This window comes from Mizuhopecten yessoensis, unplaced genomic scaffold (genome assembly GCF_002113885.1).
Source record: "Mizuhopecten yessoensis strain PY_sf001 unplaced genomic scaffold, ASM211388v2 scaffold10979, whole genome shotgun sequence".
NCBI lineage: Eukaryota > Metazoa > Mollusca > Bivalvia > Pectinida > Pectinidae > Mizuhopecten > Mizuhopecten yessoensis.
In genome coordinates, this window is record NW_018408817.1 from 288287 (window position 1) to 305291 (window position 17005).

At 32.4% G+C, this 17005-nt stretch overlaps 1 protein-coding gene across 1 annotated transcript in view; it reads right to left on the reverse strand.

The window, feature by feature from the left end:
• Positions 1 to 2397: 2397 nt before the first annotated feature.
• The window catches only part of LOC110464290, a 56645-nt gene continuing 42037 nt past the window's right edge, over positions 2398 to 17005 (reverse strand). Inside the window, exons 28-39 of the mRNA XM_021519426.1 lie at positions 15826 to 15921; positions 14852 to 14935; positions 13322 to 13545; positions 12019 to 12064; positions 11323 to 11553; positions 10508 to 10582; positions 9915 to 10016; positions 9343 to 9513; positions 8873 to 8956; positions 8422 to 8534; positions 6653 to 6853; positions 2398 to 5367 (exon numbers count right to left, since the gene is read on the reverse strand). Coding sequence (XP_021375101.1) covers positions 4146 to 5367; positions 6653 to 6853; positions 8422 to 8534; positions 8873 to 8956; positions 9343 to 9513; positions 9915 to 10016; positions 10508 to 10582; positions 11323 to 11553; positions 12019 to 12064; positions 13322 to 13545; positions 14852 to 14935; positions 15826 to 15921 — 2649 coding nt within the window. The 3' untranslated portion in view covers positions 2398 to 4145. The remainder of the gene's footprint in view (positions 5368 to 6652; positions 6854 to 8421; positions 8535 to 8872; positions 8957 to 9342; positions 9514 to 9914; positions 10017 to 10507; positions 10583 to 11322; positions 11554 to 12018; positions 12065 to 13321; positions 13546 to 14851; positions 14936 to 15825; positions 15922 to 17005) is intronic.

Sequence of the window (17005 nt, forward strand, 5' to 3'; positions counted from 1 at the left end):
CTCCAGTCAAATAATGTACATGTATTGGCATTGCTTCATCAAATTTGACAGTATGGAAGTACAGCAATATTATGGCTGAGTTTATTAACATGTTGATAATAATTGCATGTATTTAAGGTAGTGTCATAGTGCTCTATGTTCTATCTCCAAAGAAGGAGAGTTCCAATTTGTTCAGCATCTTTATACTTTTGTGACAAAATACTGGGAATAATTGCAGAGTGTTCTAATTTTGATTAAAAGAAATGGCCTGCAACTTTAAAATATCTGTATTGAAGCTGAATAAAGAGGAAAACATCAAGAAAGTCCTGCAAATTATGGTTTTTATTATATCAAAATAAGAGTCATTTTGTAAAACATAAATACATTTTAAACAGTACTAGTGGTACAGGTATACTTAAAACATATAGCTGGAATAAAGGTTTCAGTGATCTCTTCACTGTGGCAAGGAAAGTTATCTCCCTTAGAGTGTGTTATTGCTGTATGTCGGCCAGTAAAACTGCAATGTATTTTCTCTCTGGAGTAGTGAATACTGTATATGATTTGTTACCCTTACCTGTTTAAATTATATTATCTTTGTACAAAGATGTTGTGACTGTTATATATATGATTGTTGACTGATGTTTTAATGCTGGGTTCTGTCAATTTTCGTTTATATTGAATTGTTAAATGCTATAAGAAGTTTGTTTCTTTGATGTTAAGAGTTGAAAATGTCTTTATCATTTATATGATTATTTCTTAGCATAAAAAAGGAAAGTACATGCAATACATCCTGCTATCAAAATTTTTGAAAAAATCTTTTCATTATTGTGAAAATGAATTCAATATTTCTCCGTTGTTGTAAACTGATTTATAATTACCTTAAAAGTTTGATTCTATTATTGAAAATTTGGTAAAGGTGAAATTTGGCAAGACCCCTCTTCAAATCTGAAGTCCTCGAGTGCTTTGATTTTATGGTGCTGTTACGGTAGACCAATGTTAGAAGTCTAACAACTTTGTATGTAGAGAACTGTTTGATTGTTAAAGTTCTAGTTACCTGTGTCAGATATAATGCTGATTAACTAACCCTTGTTAACTTGTCATCCAAAATAACCATGTTGTTCATAAACAATTCAGTCTGTGTTTGTATTTTGCTGTATTGGAAAACATTTGATATTTTGATTTTAATTTTTCATATATTTAGTAAATTTTTTAAAACTAGAATTAAATATAAAATATGTTTAAAAACTGTTCCTAAATGTTCTATATAGAAAGCTTAAAGATTGGAGGCACACAATATATTTAATATTCAAGCTGAATTATGTGATGCATGTAGTCTGAATTAGCGTGCAAACATCACTACACAGACATCATGCAAAAAACCCATGACCAAGATTTACATATTGTTATCTCCCTTTAAATGTTAAAGATCAATTAAGGTTTACCTGACTTTTTTTCAGTTCATACATTCTTTTGAACCTTTAAAATGTTTCCAAGTCTTAACAAACATTCCTATAGAATTAAGGCTTTTTACAGTGTACTTCTTTTTGATGGGATATCTATATATGTCTTATATCCTAAAACAACTCCCACAAAATTCCTTTTTTTTATTTAATTTTAACATTATTACATTTAGAAATAGAAAGTTTTACTAGAATACCCTTCATGTTGCCAAGAACTTACATAAAGGTATTTAATATTTTAGTTTTCAATGACCACTCAACTTGTATATTCATAATTTCAAAGATTTTACTGTATATTATCTGTTAGCTGATTTTCATTTCAAGCCGAAAAATAGAAACAGAACTTAAAATATATAACTTGGATTGATTTATTTGCGTACGGTTATTTTAGATAGCTTATTAAATTTTTTAATTATTGTTTTTTGTGTGGTGCAATTTTGTTTTGATTCAGTCCAGGTTCTAGACTGAATTTTATTTTATATCTCCGTATAGTTGTTAGCTAGATTTTTATTGTAAACTTCCTTGACTGAATATGTTTCTCAAATGTCATATTCATGTGTTTTTATGTAAATATGATTATTATATTAAACAACTGGTTTTTATAATAAAAAAAAAAAAATATATACGTTTCTGATTTAAAATTTATCTGGATGATTACTCCAAAAATCTTTGTATTTCTGATATTAATCTGCAGTCGTCAAAATTTGTGTTGGAAAAATTAAACTTTCGCTTAAGTTTTTTAAAATAATTAATTTAATAAATTCTGTGAATGCATCGTATGGTACCTCGTAATTGGTTATTTCACAGAACCAATTGACAGTCGATGGCTATGTGTAACAAATATAGCATGATATTTCACATATTCCGTCTTTGCGTATTGCAGAGTTATCTTCTCATGTGAACAGTTATTGATTGTTACATCATTTGTTTGTGAGAGTAACGGCATCAATTTTTGAGAAAACGACGTAATTTTCTCGCACAAACCAATGACTAACAATCAATACCTGCTCACAAGAGAAGATAACTGTAATACGCAGAGACGGAATAAGAAAAGTAAAAAAAAAACGGCAGTAACAAAAAAAATGGAAAATTAAATAAATCTGTTATGCAATTCCTTACACTTCGTCATGGGATGTGTACAAATTATTGTAGAGATTTCGAATTACATGTACAATATGTAACAGAAACAAATCTTATTTTCTCAATAAAAGAAACCAGTTCATTGACATTAGTGCGCTCGCAGTTTATTTAGGGCTTTCTATTTTAGTTAAGTTATGAGGTGACAACTCCAGTTGAGCACGTGTTAATTGAATAGATGTCTTTAAAATAAAATAAAAAAACCACTTTAAATTTACAGTCTTCTTAATAATAAGTAAAAACTTTTTTTTAAAGTGTCGAAGCTAATTAATCAGGAAAGAGTTAAATGGTCAGCGCTTTCTTTTGGAATGACTCCTATAATTCGACATTTGTTAAAACTTTCCTGATACTATAAAATGATTTTCTTCGCAGTCGAAATTTATTTGGTGAATTTACCATGGAAATACAGTGTAATCAGCGTGAACGTATCCCAATTCAAAAAAAAATAAACACAAGACCGACATACGATTTTAAAAAAAAAGTTTTTTTTTCGTTTGCTTCGACTTCTAATTTTCAATTGAATAGGCTTACTCGTATTTGTGACGGTTATTTTGATATTTACATTTATCACCAACACATCAGTTATATTTTTTCACGAAAGAAACAAACACTGCATGAACTAAACCAAGCTTTTTAAAAAGTGCTAAAAGATTGCTGAATATACCGCGACATTTTTCGCTGCAATGTAACTTTCGCCCTCCGTAATGAGGGTAAATTTATCATGAGAGCAAAGCAATTTAACATTGGACGAAAATGGATTTTGCCGTCAAATGGCGAGAAGTTTACGGTGTACAGTATCACCTTCAAAACACTATTAATAAAAGGTACATGATATTTGGAGGTAAGGAAAACTTTGCAGCAAAAACAAGATAATATGACATTAAAGTAAGGCTGCTAGTAAAATATCGCAGCTAAGAGGAAAATAAGTACATAAACGAACTGTTTTTATACGTATATGTTTATTTTTATCTACTGTTATTTTAGATGAATTCCAATAACTTAATCCCTCAACTAATCTAAATGCTAAAATATAATCACCACAAAATAATTATTATCACCGCTTAAATATTTTCTTGTTTAACTTCATTTTTTAGAGACATTAATATAGGATAACCTTGGAAATATACTAAAGCTAAGGTAAAACAACATAAACTCATTCACCCCTGAAATTTCATAATGGACTATTTCAACCTTTGAATTGGAAGAGCTTAAATGATTCTTTAGGGGTTAATAAGTGAACAGTATTTTAGTATTACTATTCTTAAAACGGCAAAGGTTAATTATTTATTTTAGAATTTCACTAAAATTAAAATGAGATCACCCGTATACTATTGGCGCTAAACTTTCAGAAGACCTGTATTTCAGATTATAGGAAGTGCAGTAAAACCTCGATATAATGCGCCTTGTTTCATTTGCCACCTCGCTAACCGTCAAACTATTTCAATGCTCCCTTTTCTCGTTTTCTTATGAATTATTTTATTCTTTTTCCTCATTTAATGGCCAAACCCCTTTATAATTTCAAATTTTCTCTGTACGAACGGTGGCAGTATATGGAGACTGCTGCTTGATCTAATCTCCGGCGATCTTTGTGAACAAGTCTATAGCTCCAGTGTTATTGTCGTCCTCGTCCTCGTCTGAGAAATCATCGTCGTATACATAAGGGAAATCATTGTCCTTCTTTTCACTATTATTTAACGTCTCATCCTCCTCTTTTGCGTCACTGATTTTACCAGCGGTTCCTGGTGCCTCAGACTGAGTAAGTTTGTCAGATGTCCCTGAAATATATTCTTTGTCAGTTTGTCCGTCTGAAATCTCAGTAATAACAACTTTCTCAGGAGATCCGTCTACAGCCCCGGAATTGACAGCTTCCTCGATATGTCCGTCTGAGATCCCAAAATCCACTTTATTCTCGGTTTCTTTATCTAACTTTTCAAATTTCATTATATTTTCAGTTGTGTCTTTATCTTTTCCTGATACCCCAGACTCTCTTAATTCCTCAGTCCAACCTTTTTTACTGTCTGAGACCACTGTCTCTCTCTCTATTCTGCCAGACGTTTCTGCAGTGTATGACGTAACCCCGTTAGGAAATTTCTCTTCTACGCCACTATCTCCAAGAATAGAATTTTCCTGTTGATGCACATCCGATTTGTCACTTTCTTTGTCAAGCATGGTACTACTATGATCCAAATTGTATTCGGCAGTGTTTAGTAATGTTTCATCCTCTTGCTCCCGTTTTCTTGTTTCCATGTCGCGTGCTTTCTCACCAGAAGACGCATTGTCATTATGCACTGTTTCTGCGGACCTAACGATTTCCACATTAGTGTTTTTACTAATATTCGGGGCCGCATGCATTGTACTCAAGCTTCCCTGTAAATCATTGTTCGGTCTCTGAGCTGTGGTAGGCATCGGGTCTCCATTACTGTATGGACGATCATTTTTATACTTTTCGCCATCCTTCCTAGAAGCGTTAACATTCATAGTCTGTGGTTTCGTTTCCGATTCGTTTCTTACCAGAATGGCTGGATTATTATCAATCTCTGTTTCTATAGTGACTTGTTTTTCTGAGCGTCTTCCCTTCCGACCTGACCCGGCTGGAGGCCTTGCTGATGGATTTCTAGCGAAGCGCCTTACTGTCGCTACTTTGTCATCTTCGTTCTGTTCCACCTTCATTGAATCGTTACCTTGCGATGTGACAGGTTCGAATGTCTCGTCCTGTTCAGCCGATTCAAGTCTATGTACTTCCACGGAATGAGTAGATTTTGCCAGCCGCTTTTTATCTCTTCGACGTTTACTGAAAATATTATTTAAAAATGTGTTTTTATATACTTAATTTATAGTACAAAATCATTTAAAATCTGTTAACGATAGCATTATAACGACACTTAAAACTTGATTTTCTCGCAGCATACAACCGACGCCTGCTCATAATTGAGTCATATTAATTTCATATCAGTGTTACTCTTTTAAATATTTGTTTTCAAGTTGTTTCTAAGTTAATATAGACTTTATTTCACAACGTATTGCAATCACTCCTGATGGCTCAGATCGGGCAGGTGACGAAATAACTTTTACTTTCGGCCGGGGAATTGAACCATCGCGGTTTATCTATTTATCTTTATGTGTAGCCCAGTGAAACAGAGACACTATGCACATCACATGAATAAAACTGAACAACATACAGAGTATAATCAGAAATTGGACATATGCTATATAACAATACATCTGACATATGATATATAACAATACATTATACATATGATATAAAACAAAACATTGAACATATGATATAAAACAAAACATTGAACATTTGCTATATAACAGTACATTGGACATATGATAAATAACAATACATTGGACATGCGATATAAAGCAGTAACAATCATGATTTATGAAACAATTAACATCAGAGTGATTACACATTGTTGAAATATTGCTTCTTATAACATTTCTTGAAACTACTAACAGTAAGAGCTCCTTCTCAAATTGTCTCTGTCATAAGCCTCTTATTGTTGACATTTTGACCTCTTAGCCAAGATAAAAGTAATGTGAATTCACTGCATGATTGAAAAATGTATAAAGAGAATAAGGTTGGATATAAATCGATAAAAGATAATGATAAATAGATAAATAGAAATAAACAGTATTTAGTTTGAAAAATTAAAAGTAGCGCATAATGTCATTTATGCAATCCAGCAGTGTCCAAGACATGGAATCAACATGGAATGATATCAATATAAATACTAAGCACTCGCCATTTTAGGCCATACTGACTCTTTATGGCGTTAACAGATGTTAATAAAACTTTTATATAATTAAGATATATTCTATTCACTCGCTTTTCTTCATTAACTGTATTCTTATGTCGAACAATGCTGTGGCGTGTACTACTCATTTGAAAATTATCATGATTAGAGGAATTATCAACTTGTGAAAACATTATACATATACATACTGATTATCTTACCTGGCGTTGTATGATTTGCCAGGGAATGGGTAGTGTGAAACCTTATCATTAAACCGTCTATCAACATAAAATATGTAGTTGACATAATAACTTAATGGTGATGGGTATTTACCTTCTCCGTCCCCTGCTCTCCGCTTTAGTCGTTGTCTCAGATGGAAGCGTGGTCGTGTTCGGCGGGGGTTGTTGACCTCGCGCAGCGTCTACATCTAGAGAAGGTAGTATTGTGTTTCTCTTCATGTCCTCACCCGTTTGGGGTTGCTGGTTAGATTGAGGTTCTCTTGTCACTAATTCCTCACTGGAATCCGTTATTTTACTAAAACAAAAGGAATACAAATGTATAAAGAATATGAATCAGGCACACACAGCAAAGATTTAACGAAACGAAACGTTCTTATACATATTAAAATGCATATTGATTATAAAAAAAGTCACTGTGTAACCGCAGTCAGTGTTTTGATACAGCCTTGGCTAGGAGTCCCCCCCNCCCCCCAGATAACTTTAGTAGATTATTCCATACGTGTATCTGGATGAGTCTATTCTGGTATGCAGTGGTGAAAGGATTAATTAACTTGTATGACACATAGATAAGAACCTATTGCTTAGGTTAATTGGTATATATTTCAGAGAAAAATCAACAGGACACGTATTCTACAGCGTCACTACTCAAAGTTAAATGACATGTTCAATCCATTTGGTAGGGAAAGACAAAAACATGAATTTGGGAAACACGAAAGCAAAAGGGATTATATCATAGTCTATGAATTTTAAAGGAAAAACTAGAATGTTAAGCATCTCATGTACTACGTGCGATGTTTGTCATGAATTTAATTACAATAGTTATTGGAGCTGATATACTGCTGTCTGATTCACATGCTCTCGCTATTTGTGAATTGAACACGGTGAACATTTCTGAAGCTGTATTCTTTATTTTAAAAAAACACCGTAAATAACATCGCACTCCATTAAATGATCCACTATGAATGGATCGGCGAGATAAATTGAGACCAATAAGGTACTGCTATATCTTCATGCTATATCTTCATGCTAATGGCATACTACCATGTCATAAATATGGTAGCACACTTGTAATAAAAAAATAAAATGACTGCAATTGGTCAAAACGATCGGGACATATTCCTCCGCCACTACAGGTATCATTTTTAGTAAACTGCTTTTCTTTTTCTGGTTCATTTTAATGGTTTTACTATTGAATGAATTGGAAATGTTCATTTTGTCATTATTATTTTCATTGCATTTCAAACTGTTCATTATTAAAAGAAAGCTACTTGCACTGCGCGGAACGAAAGTACTATGATGGGAGAACTTTGGTTTTGACCTCTATAGACAGCTGATATCTTATAATTCAGTTTAAAGGTAATATTCAAAGTATATATGTTATGTGATAAACAGAATCTGACATTCGTGTCTACGTAATATTGAATTTATTAAACGAGTTCAATTAATTGATATGACACGAGTCTTGAAGCGGGCGTCATATCAAATGATTGAACTCGTTTAATAAATTCAATACGTCGTGGACACGAATGTGCGATTCTGTATATCACATGGACACTCATTATAAGATCCACTATTTGTAGTTATTTGGGTAGTTGATAAAAGGGTCATGTTGTAGTCTGTATTTCCATCAGCTTGAAAATAAAGAGCAAATTAGGTACTCACGGAAAAAAACCAACTTATATACGAACTGTCGTTCCCAATGCTCTCAACTCCCTGAATATGTCCGATAAATAATTTCCAAGAATTGATATAAATTAGTTTACAACTAGTTTATTAAAATTGTTTTAAGATATCAGGAACCTTAAAAAATTATAACTACCAATGGTCTGGTAGGGATATGAAATTAATTTTAATCTTACTTACTTATTACAAACTTCTCCTGTCACAGATTTCAAAAGGATTCCGAATTCTTTATCAATTGGGCTACCTGGTTTGAGCATGCGTATACGTCGTGCACTCAACGCAATGTCAAATACCTGTCACGTAAATAAGAAAACGAAACATGAATTCTTAATTACATTTGCTGTATTGGGCGTTTGCGAAAGTGAAATGTGGTGTTGGTAATAATGGAAATCATCACATTTAAACTTTATTTTACGAAACATTGTATTTCGTCAGCTATAAACACATCCATTGTACTTTATCAAAATCAGGGAATAGCACAACGATATGTGACCAGAATGTAAATGTGAAACGGGAGTTCAATACCTGCATGGTCGCGTGTTGTTATTAGTCAACAATGTGGTCTTAACTTCAGCACCAATAAATGCGCACAATTGGACGAAAAATAACAAAACTATAAAATGTGACGTACCTGAAATATTACCAAGAAAGAAAGAAGGTTGAAAAACGTAATCATGTAACCCCCGAATCTGTCCAGGAGCGCGTCGTTGCAACCCTGTACAAACACACAGTAGCATCAAAATATTCATAAACTATTTATTTAGTATATCTTCCAGTGATTAAAAAGTCAGTTGCATAGAATAATTTGACCTTTCAAACAAAAAATCTTATCTGTGATTTGAAATCAACATTGTTAAAATGTTTGATTGTTTAACGCTTGATAAGGATGTGAAAGAACACTAAAACTAATAAAAAGGTTGCATTTAGGAGCGCTTAATTACTTCAATAATCATAGGCTGAACATTTTGCTCAACAACGTTTACGGTCAATAGATATCAAATAAACGTACCGTATTAAAATATAACAGAAATTAAGCTTCAGATCAAACCTGGATTCGACAAGCTATTACTAATGGGTCATGAATCAATATGTACACGTTACCGTTTCGTGGAAAGTGCCAGAAACAAGGCTGTCAGTACAAGACTCCATCCCTGAATCCAGATCCGGTCTCCATTCTGTTACATTTTTGCAGCAGTAGATTGGTATTTGCCTGCTGTTTGTCATGGTTATGCTGTTGAAATCTCCGTAGTTGCCGACACCACAGCATTCCATCTAGTTGATAAAGATAATTTTACGATACAAATTTGTGTGTACCTTTTCGATTGAAGTCAAACACCTTACCCCTATGTACAAATTACACAGAGCACCTTGGAGTATGCTTCGTTCTAAAGGAAACATTACAAATAACACGAGCATTTTACATTATTACACACATTGATAAGTCTGGTTATCTTTGCTGTCTATATGACTGTAGAAATTGATTTATTTTCATTTACTGTACTCTGCATGTGAGAAGAATTACATGTATCGAAAAGTGCGATAATGCATAAAACACAAAACAATGTCTTACAAATGTGATTACTTCAGGTACAGAATAGTAACGTCTTTCTACAAATACGTTTCGAAGGTTTGCAGTAAAAGAATTTGAAAAATGTTTTATACAATGCTGATACCTTAAAGTAGAGTAACTTCCAAGTTAAACCAGTATTTTCATAAGAATAACTCTGATATGTTTTGAACTCTGTAATGAGCTGGTCATACATCGTCCAATCGATCTGAAACATTATATAAAAGTTATTATGTGACATGACAATAATTCTTAACCGGTATGATAATACATAATTAATACATTAATAAATATATACATGTATGACATAACGGTAATTAAATATATACATATATTATTATAAATAAAAAAACTAAATGTATAATAGACGATATTTATATATAATAATACATAAATATATTTTTATATAATAAATATATACAAATATATAATCATATATAATAAATATATTTAAGTTTAAGAAACTGTGACACGGATATACAAAAATAACATTTCAATATTCAGAGACAAATGGAACCAAATAAAAGGGAAGAAATTTGATTCCACATAAAAAATAAAACCAGAAAAATGTTAAAAGAAAATGGGGCTATAAAATTTGATTTGATATATAACAAGTTTGCATCACTGGAATAAAAACCAAATTTACGGATAGTTTCTTCAACTACGTACAAGAATAAAAGGGAAATGTGTATGACTTACATTGCTTTTCGACTCAATACTCAGTCCAATTATCACTATCAACACAGCACAAAAACTCCCTCGCAGCACAATCAACTGAAACAAAGAAAGAAATTGAATGTTCCTATTTTTATCGCACAAAACAGAAAGTAAATTCATTATTACCATATAACAAGTAGTTAAAGTTATAGTTATACAGATTGCTTAATATCAATTGAACCTTCTGACCAAAAGACTGTATTTAGTGTGGTTATCACTCTTGAAGATATACATGTATATAAGTTAGGCTTGATACGTACGATAGGATGGACTATGTATAAGTACCTTAGCACAGGTTTTATAAAAAAAAAATCTCGAACTTAATATATATATATGGTTTAAACTAAACTAACAAAACTGGAAATATCTAATGCGCACAAGGAGATAATGCGATTCACAAATATTTCCTTTCGTCACACATAGTAATTTGTGGTCTCTTAATAGAGGTTATGTCTCAAGCAAATTCAACTGTAATACATATAGCTAACAATATTAATATTTATTCAATGTTTTTCAAGGAAATGTGATCAGAAAACATATAATCGGGAACATTGAAAACAGACCCCTGGATCAAAAAAGCAATCTTTGACTTAATTTGTTTTGCCTAGCCAATCACGAATTGAAAACAGGCCCCCGGACCAGGAAACGTTTTTTTTGCTTAGCCAATCACGTATGACCTCACTTTTCATGACGTTATTTGTGATTGCTTAAATCAAAAAGCCAATTTTAGTCTTAAGATCGTTTCAGGATCCATGGGGCCAGGTCTCGCTGTTGCTTCTTCGCAAATGGTACCGTACTATGTATTCAAGGAATTTAGAGTTCCAGCAATAGATAAGGAGTCCATAAAAGACAATGGCCATCTCCGAAATGCCAAGTCCCAGCATGCAATACGCTACGGCCACTAAGTAGTAGGTAAACCGGCGATTGTTAAAGCCGAGCTTGTAGAATAAAGTATGAAGGTCTATGTCATCAAATATATCATCGAACTTCAACAGCAGGCCAGTCACAACCAGAGACAGTCCGAAAAGCTGTTAAATAAAACACCACCGATTACAATGTGACGAGTATAGCGTTTGTTTAAAACACATTAACATAAGATTTATTATCAATGGAGTTACAAATAATACAAGCACTATTGTCAATCACAAAACGTTTATGTCACGTATTAAAATAACATAATCTAGAATTATGATATTTACAAAATATAAATGGAATATATAATAACATTGCAAGTTCATTCATTGTTTTTTAATTTGCACTCGGCTAATGAAATACAATCATTGTTATAATAGACAATGGCAATTTTCCTATTGATCTGAAGATTTTAGAATTTCAACTGCTTAATTCAATTAATAACCTGTCAAAATATTGAAAATTAGTCGATATTCGCCACAAATACAAAACAACGCTGAAAGTTATTGACATAATCGTTTACCAATAACGATTTTAGTACACATACTTACACACACTTACACACACTTACACATACTTACCAATGATACGAATTTAAGAACGATGCCTACACCATTGGCTTTATCACTGGAAGAAGAGAATGTCAACAAATAAATATATTGTACATTATGGAATTTAATTAATGATGGGCAGATGACATATTGTTACTTTTTAAAGAATCGTATTACAACCACATTCAAAATATGATTGATTTATAAATCTTTTTCTTTGCGACGGTTTATCGACACAATGAGATCATACATAGCCAAGCGGCTGTAGAAATTATACATAATAATTCAAACAAAAGATTGATAAGTGGATGAATTGGAATAACATGTTCCCGAATAAGAAAACCAAATGATTATAGCGTCTGCAGTTTTTTACTTAATCAGTGTCAGAATGATGCTATTGAAATACCTTAAATTTATACTTATTCACTCACAAACAACTGAGGGAAACAGAAACAAACTAAAATATTATAGTAACCGGCGAAACACTTAATAATTTTTGATTGCTTTCTGTATTACTACTCTTGTATTGGGTAACTGAGGTAACTCTCTCGAGGTTTTTTTTGGCTTAATTTGTCTTAATATGTTCAGATTTTGATAGTGCTGGGTGAATACGATTTTATTAACTTTTTGTGAAAGGATGGAACTATGTAATATATCTGATAAGAACTTTATCTATAGCGCTTATACAACCCGCCTGTCGGTTTTATTCTTATTTCAGAAACAAAAGAATTACCATTATGGGGTTACGATGAGGAAAATGATCCAAGCAAGACACAGATAAATAAACCGAAACTTGTAAATTATTTATAGAGACTACATTATGTTACAGAAATCGATTATATAATCCACAGAACATTAAACAAACAGACAAGAAAATGATTGAAAGAAACCATTATGAAATTTTGACTGAAACCATTCCATAAATACTTTACAAAAACTATAAACATTATTTAAAGAAATCATCAGAATGTATCTTTCGAATGACTATAATTGATTATTTTTACACAAATGATATAGAAATACTTTAAAAAATATATAAAGATATATTTTAAATCAGCCATTCAAAACCAATATTTGAAATCAGGCAACTTCAAATATTCAAGTAATAAATATTTAAAGCATTCATCGTTATTCAAGTTTATCGGGTGCGTAGCACTTTGATATGTAACCTCATCGATATTATACTCCCTGCTATTTAAAAATGACAAAAAGTCTATATCGATAACATTCAGATACCTCTCACAATTCGACAATGCTAACTCAAGTTCAAGGACGATTACTTTCCCACAATTCACAAGTGTAATCTTAAAAGTTTGTTATTTTTCGTACTTACTCTGCCCATAATCGAGTAACTTTCCTTTTGAGAATTCCAATGACACCCTTACGAACGGCCGGAGTAGTTTGCATGGGTTCTGAGATAACACTAATTGGTTCATGTTCAGCGGCAGGACTAGTTGGTTCATGTTCTTCGGCAGGAATAATTGGTTCGGATTCTGCCACAGATGTTCCTGTGGTTAATTCCCCTATCCTCTTGTTGGCATACATAAAGGCTACTACCTGTCAAACAAATGTTATATCTCATATATAAAGAACAGTATCTAACAAACAAATGTTATATCTCATATATAAAGAACAGTATCTGTCAAACCAATGTTGTATCTCATATAGAAAGAACAGTATCTGTCAAACAAATGTTATATCTCATATAGAAAGAACAGTGTCTGTCAAACAAATGTTATATCTCATATAGAAAGAACAGTATATATAAAGGACATTTTGGTCAAACACATGTTTGATCTCATATATTAAGGACAGTATATGTCAATCAAAAGTTAGATCTGACAAATGGTATATCTTATATGTAAAGGACATTTTTTTGTAAAACAAATGTTATTTCATATATAAAGGAAAGTGTCTGTCAGACAAATGTTATATCTCATATAAAAAGGACATTTTGGGGCAAACAAATGATAATATCTTATAATTTAAGTAAAAATTCTCTAAAACAAATGTAATGTCTCATATATGAAGGACGTTTCTTGTTGACAAACAAATGTTTAATCTCATAGGAATAACACTATATGTCAATCAAATGTTAGATCTCATATATAAAGGATAATATTTGTCAAAAAAATGGTATATCTTATATGTAAAGGACATTCTTGTCAAACAAATTTGTTATTTCATATATAAAACACATTATCTGTTAAGCAATTGTAAATTCTTGTCTCACATTTATAATGGACAGTATCTGCCGATCAATGAAATGTCATATAAATATGTGAATGCAATATCTGACGTGGAAACTGAAAACTTGATAGTTGTTTATTGAAATACGTAACACTTGTAACTGGTATTTATGTCACGTATCATAAACACTTTCATTACAGTATAAGTTGGCAATGAATTATTTACACGTGTCAATGAAATGTTTGATAAGGTCATTATATATTTGAGACATGTGCAATGAAATACACCACTTATATGTGGAACTGATATTTAGGTAACGTATCTCACCCAGTCTCCAATACGAGATGTGCTATCAATTTATCTAATTACTTATCTATTTATATGTATATTATACCTATAATTATAAGGTTCACATGCACTAACGAATATATTATTTTTACAGTGGCACTGATGCGCAATCAAATACTGTATTAAAACACATGTTCGTTGAGCCGGAGGCCTATACAATTGAATAGAATTGAAACGTTTAGAGTAGAGCTGTATATTTGATTCAATTACGAATATGAAATTGTCCGTATCATGATATAACAAATTTATCAGAATCCATGTCGTTGAATCTTGAACATGTTTGATCATTAGTACTATAATGATGATGTATTTAGAACGTACTTACCTGTAAAAGGAGCAAAACAGAAACCAGAGCCAGACCTACGCCCGAAAATGTTCTGAAATGATCTTGAAGAACCGGAGCGCAAGCCTACAATATAAAATAACAGTACTTAACATTGGTCATTGCTAGTTTCTATTATTTTAACTTAGAGTATGCTAATAATGGTTTCCTTACTACCAAGATGTATCTACCTGCAGTATGGCAATAATGGCCATATCAATATATAATTCTATGATGTGGTCATTAGGACATCAATGGTCACCTCTCTACCAGCTTCCTCGGTATTTAATGGCATTCCGACAATATTGGTCAATTCACGATGGTGATATTTACCAACAGTTTGACACCAAATGTAACCCTTCCTTCCAAACTCTACAGTATCATGTAATAGATGATGGCAGATTATATGACATTTACATTCAGCATAATACTGTATAAAGGATCATCTCACTGTCAAACTACAGGTATGTTTGGGGAAGAAACGGTAACACCACTTCAAAACTCATTGACATTTACCTGCAGTAAAACAAAAATTGTCACCTCACTTCCAAAGTCATATTACTTTCAGCATGACATACATAGCCAATCTCTCTAACACTTTAACAAGACTAGTCACCCAACTAACAAAACCTGTGACATTTACTTGCAGTGTGCCAATATCGGTGACCTTAATTTCAAAATGAGATTTTCAGCATGACATATATGGTCAACTTCTCTATCAGTTTCGCTACCTACACAATTACAATAATTACTCACGAACTACCAAAATCTTTGATATTTATTAACATAGTAGGACAATAATTAAGATCCTATACTATATTATAAAATGTATCTACCAATTTCTTCGACCCCTACCTTCAGTATAAAAATAAATGCCTCCTCATTTCCAAACTCAAGAATATTTGCCTACATTCTCGCCCCATATATATCTTACTATATTGATACATATCTCGCCATGCTATGCTTATATTACTTACCCTAAAATTACTACAATATGGAGAAATTCTGTTCCAGGTCCCCGCTGGGACCAAATTCATGAAGTCTTGTTGTCCTGTTATTCCACAGCATTGCAGCTTTAAATACAAACAACAACAGCTTAGGTGTGTAGCAAATTATTGTAATATCATTTTAATGTGTTTATAAGTGTCGATTTATAGTTCTCGTCACACCATTTATGATACTTAAGGATAGCCGTATTACTACTAAAAGCTGTAAATAAATATTGGAAACTGTTATTTTCGGCATGATTATAGCTTTGATAAATCATGCCTGGGAAGAAAACGCTAGGTTGTGGGATTTTAATGAGAAATAATAAAAATGAGAAAACCAATCATAATAAACAAAAGAGTTCTGAGTGTAAAACGTCAGTGGGGCAAGACAAGGATTAAAACCATGGCCTCTTATCTTTAAATCGTTCTCTTACTCAAGCTAAAATTCTGTGATCAAGCCCAATTGTGATTACTTAAGAAAAAAAACCTTACATTTTGTCATCATTTTCGGAATAATTATGGGAAGCTTCAAGCCGCATTTTATTTCAAATGTTAACACTTGAATATCTGACTGTACCACGTTATTGTAAGAAGTTACAAGAAAGTTGGTTTTAGCGCAAAGTCCATGCTTGAACATTAGAACGGTTTTAATGAAAACAGGCCCTGTACTTCAGATTCTTTTACAATCGATCAACTGCTTGATCTACCTGGTCAAACCGAAGTGTTTCTTCCCGAAATGTGCTACATCCAAACGAAAGTAACAAGTGAGAGGAGATTAATGTATCTGTATATAGGAAAAGCAGAGTGCGTGATTCTCTCAAACCTAAGTCACCTAAAGTTCCAACGCGGCAGAAGAGACAACAGTACTCACAACACAGTACAACTTCCATTAAAACACATGTTCAGTAAATTAAAATGAAACATAATATATAAAAGCATCGAATCGCAATGCTCATACTATATTGCACGAACATCTGTCTCGCTAGTACGGCAGTATTTCCCCCTCGTTATCATTGGCTTCTATATTTATATGTGATTTTGCAGGATTTAACAAATACAATTATAGCGATTGTCAACACAAACGATATTGTACATATGTAACCAGAGCGCTTAAGGATCACCGTACAACTACCAAAAACTGTAACTAAGCATTGAAACATGGATTTTT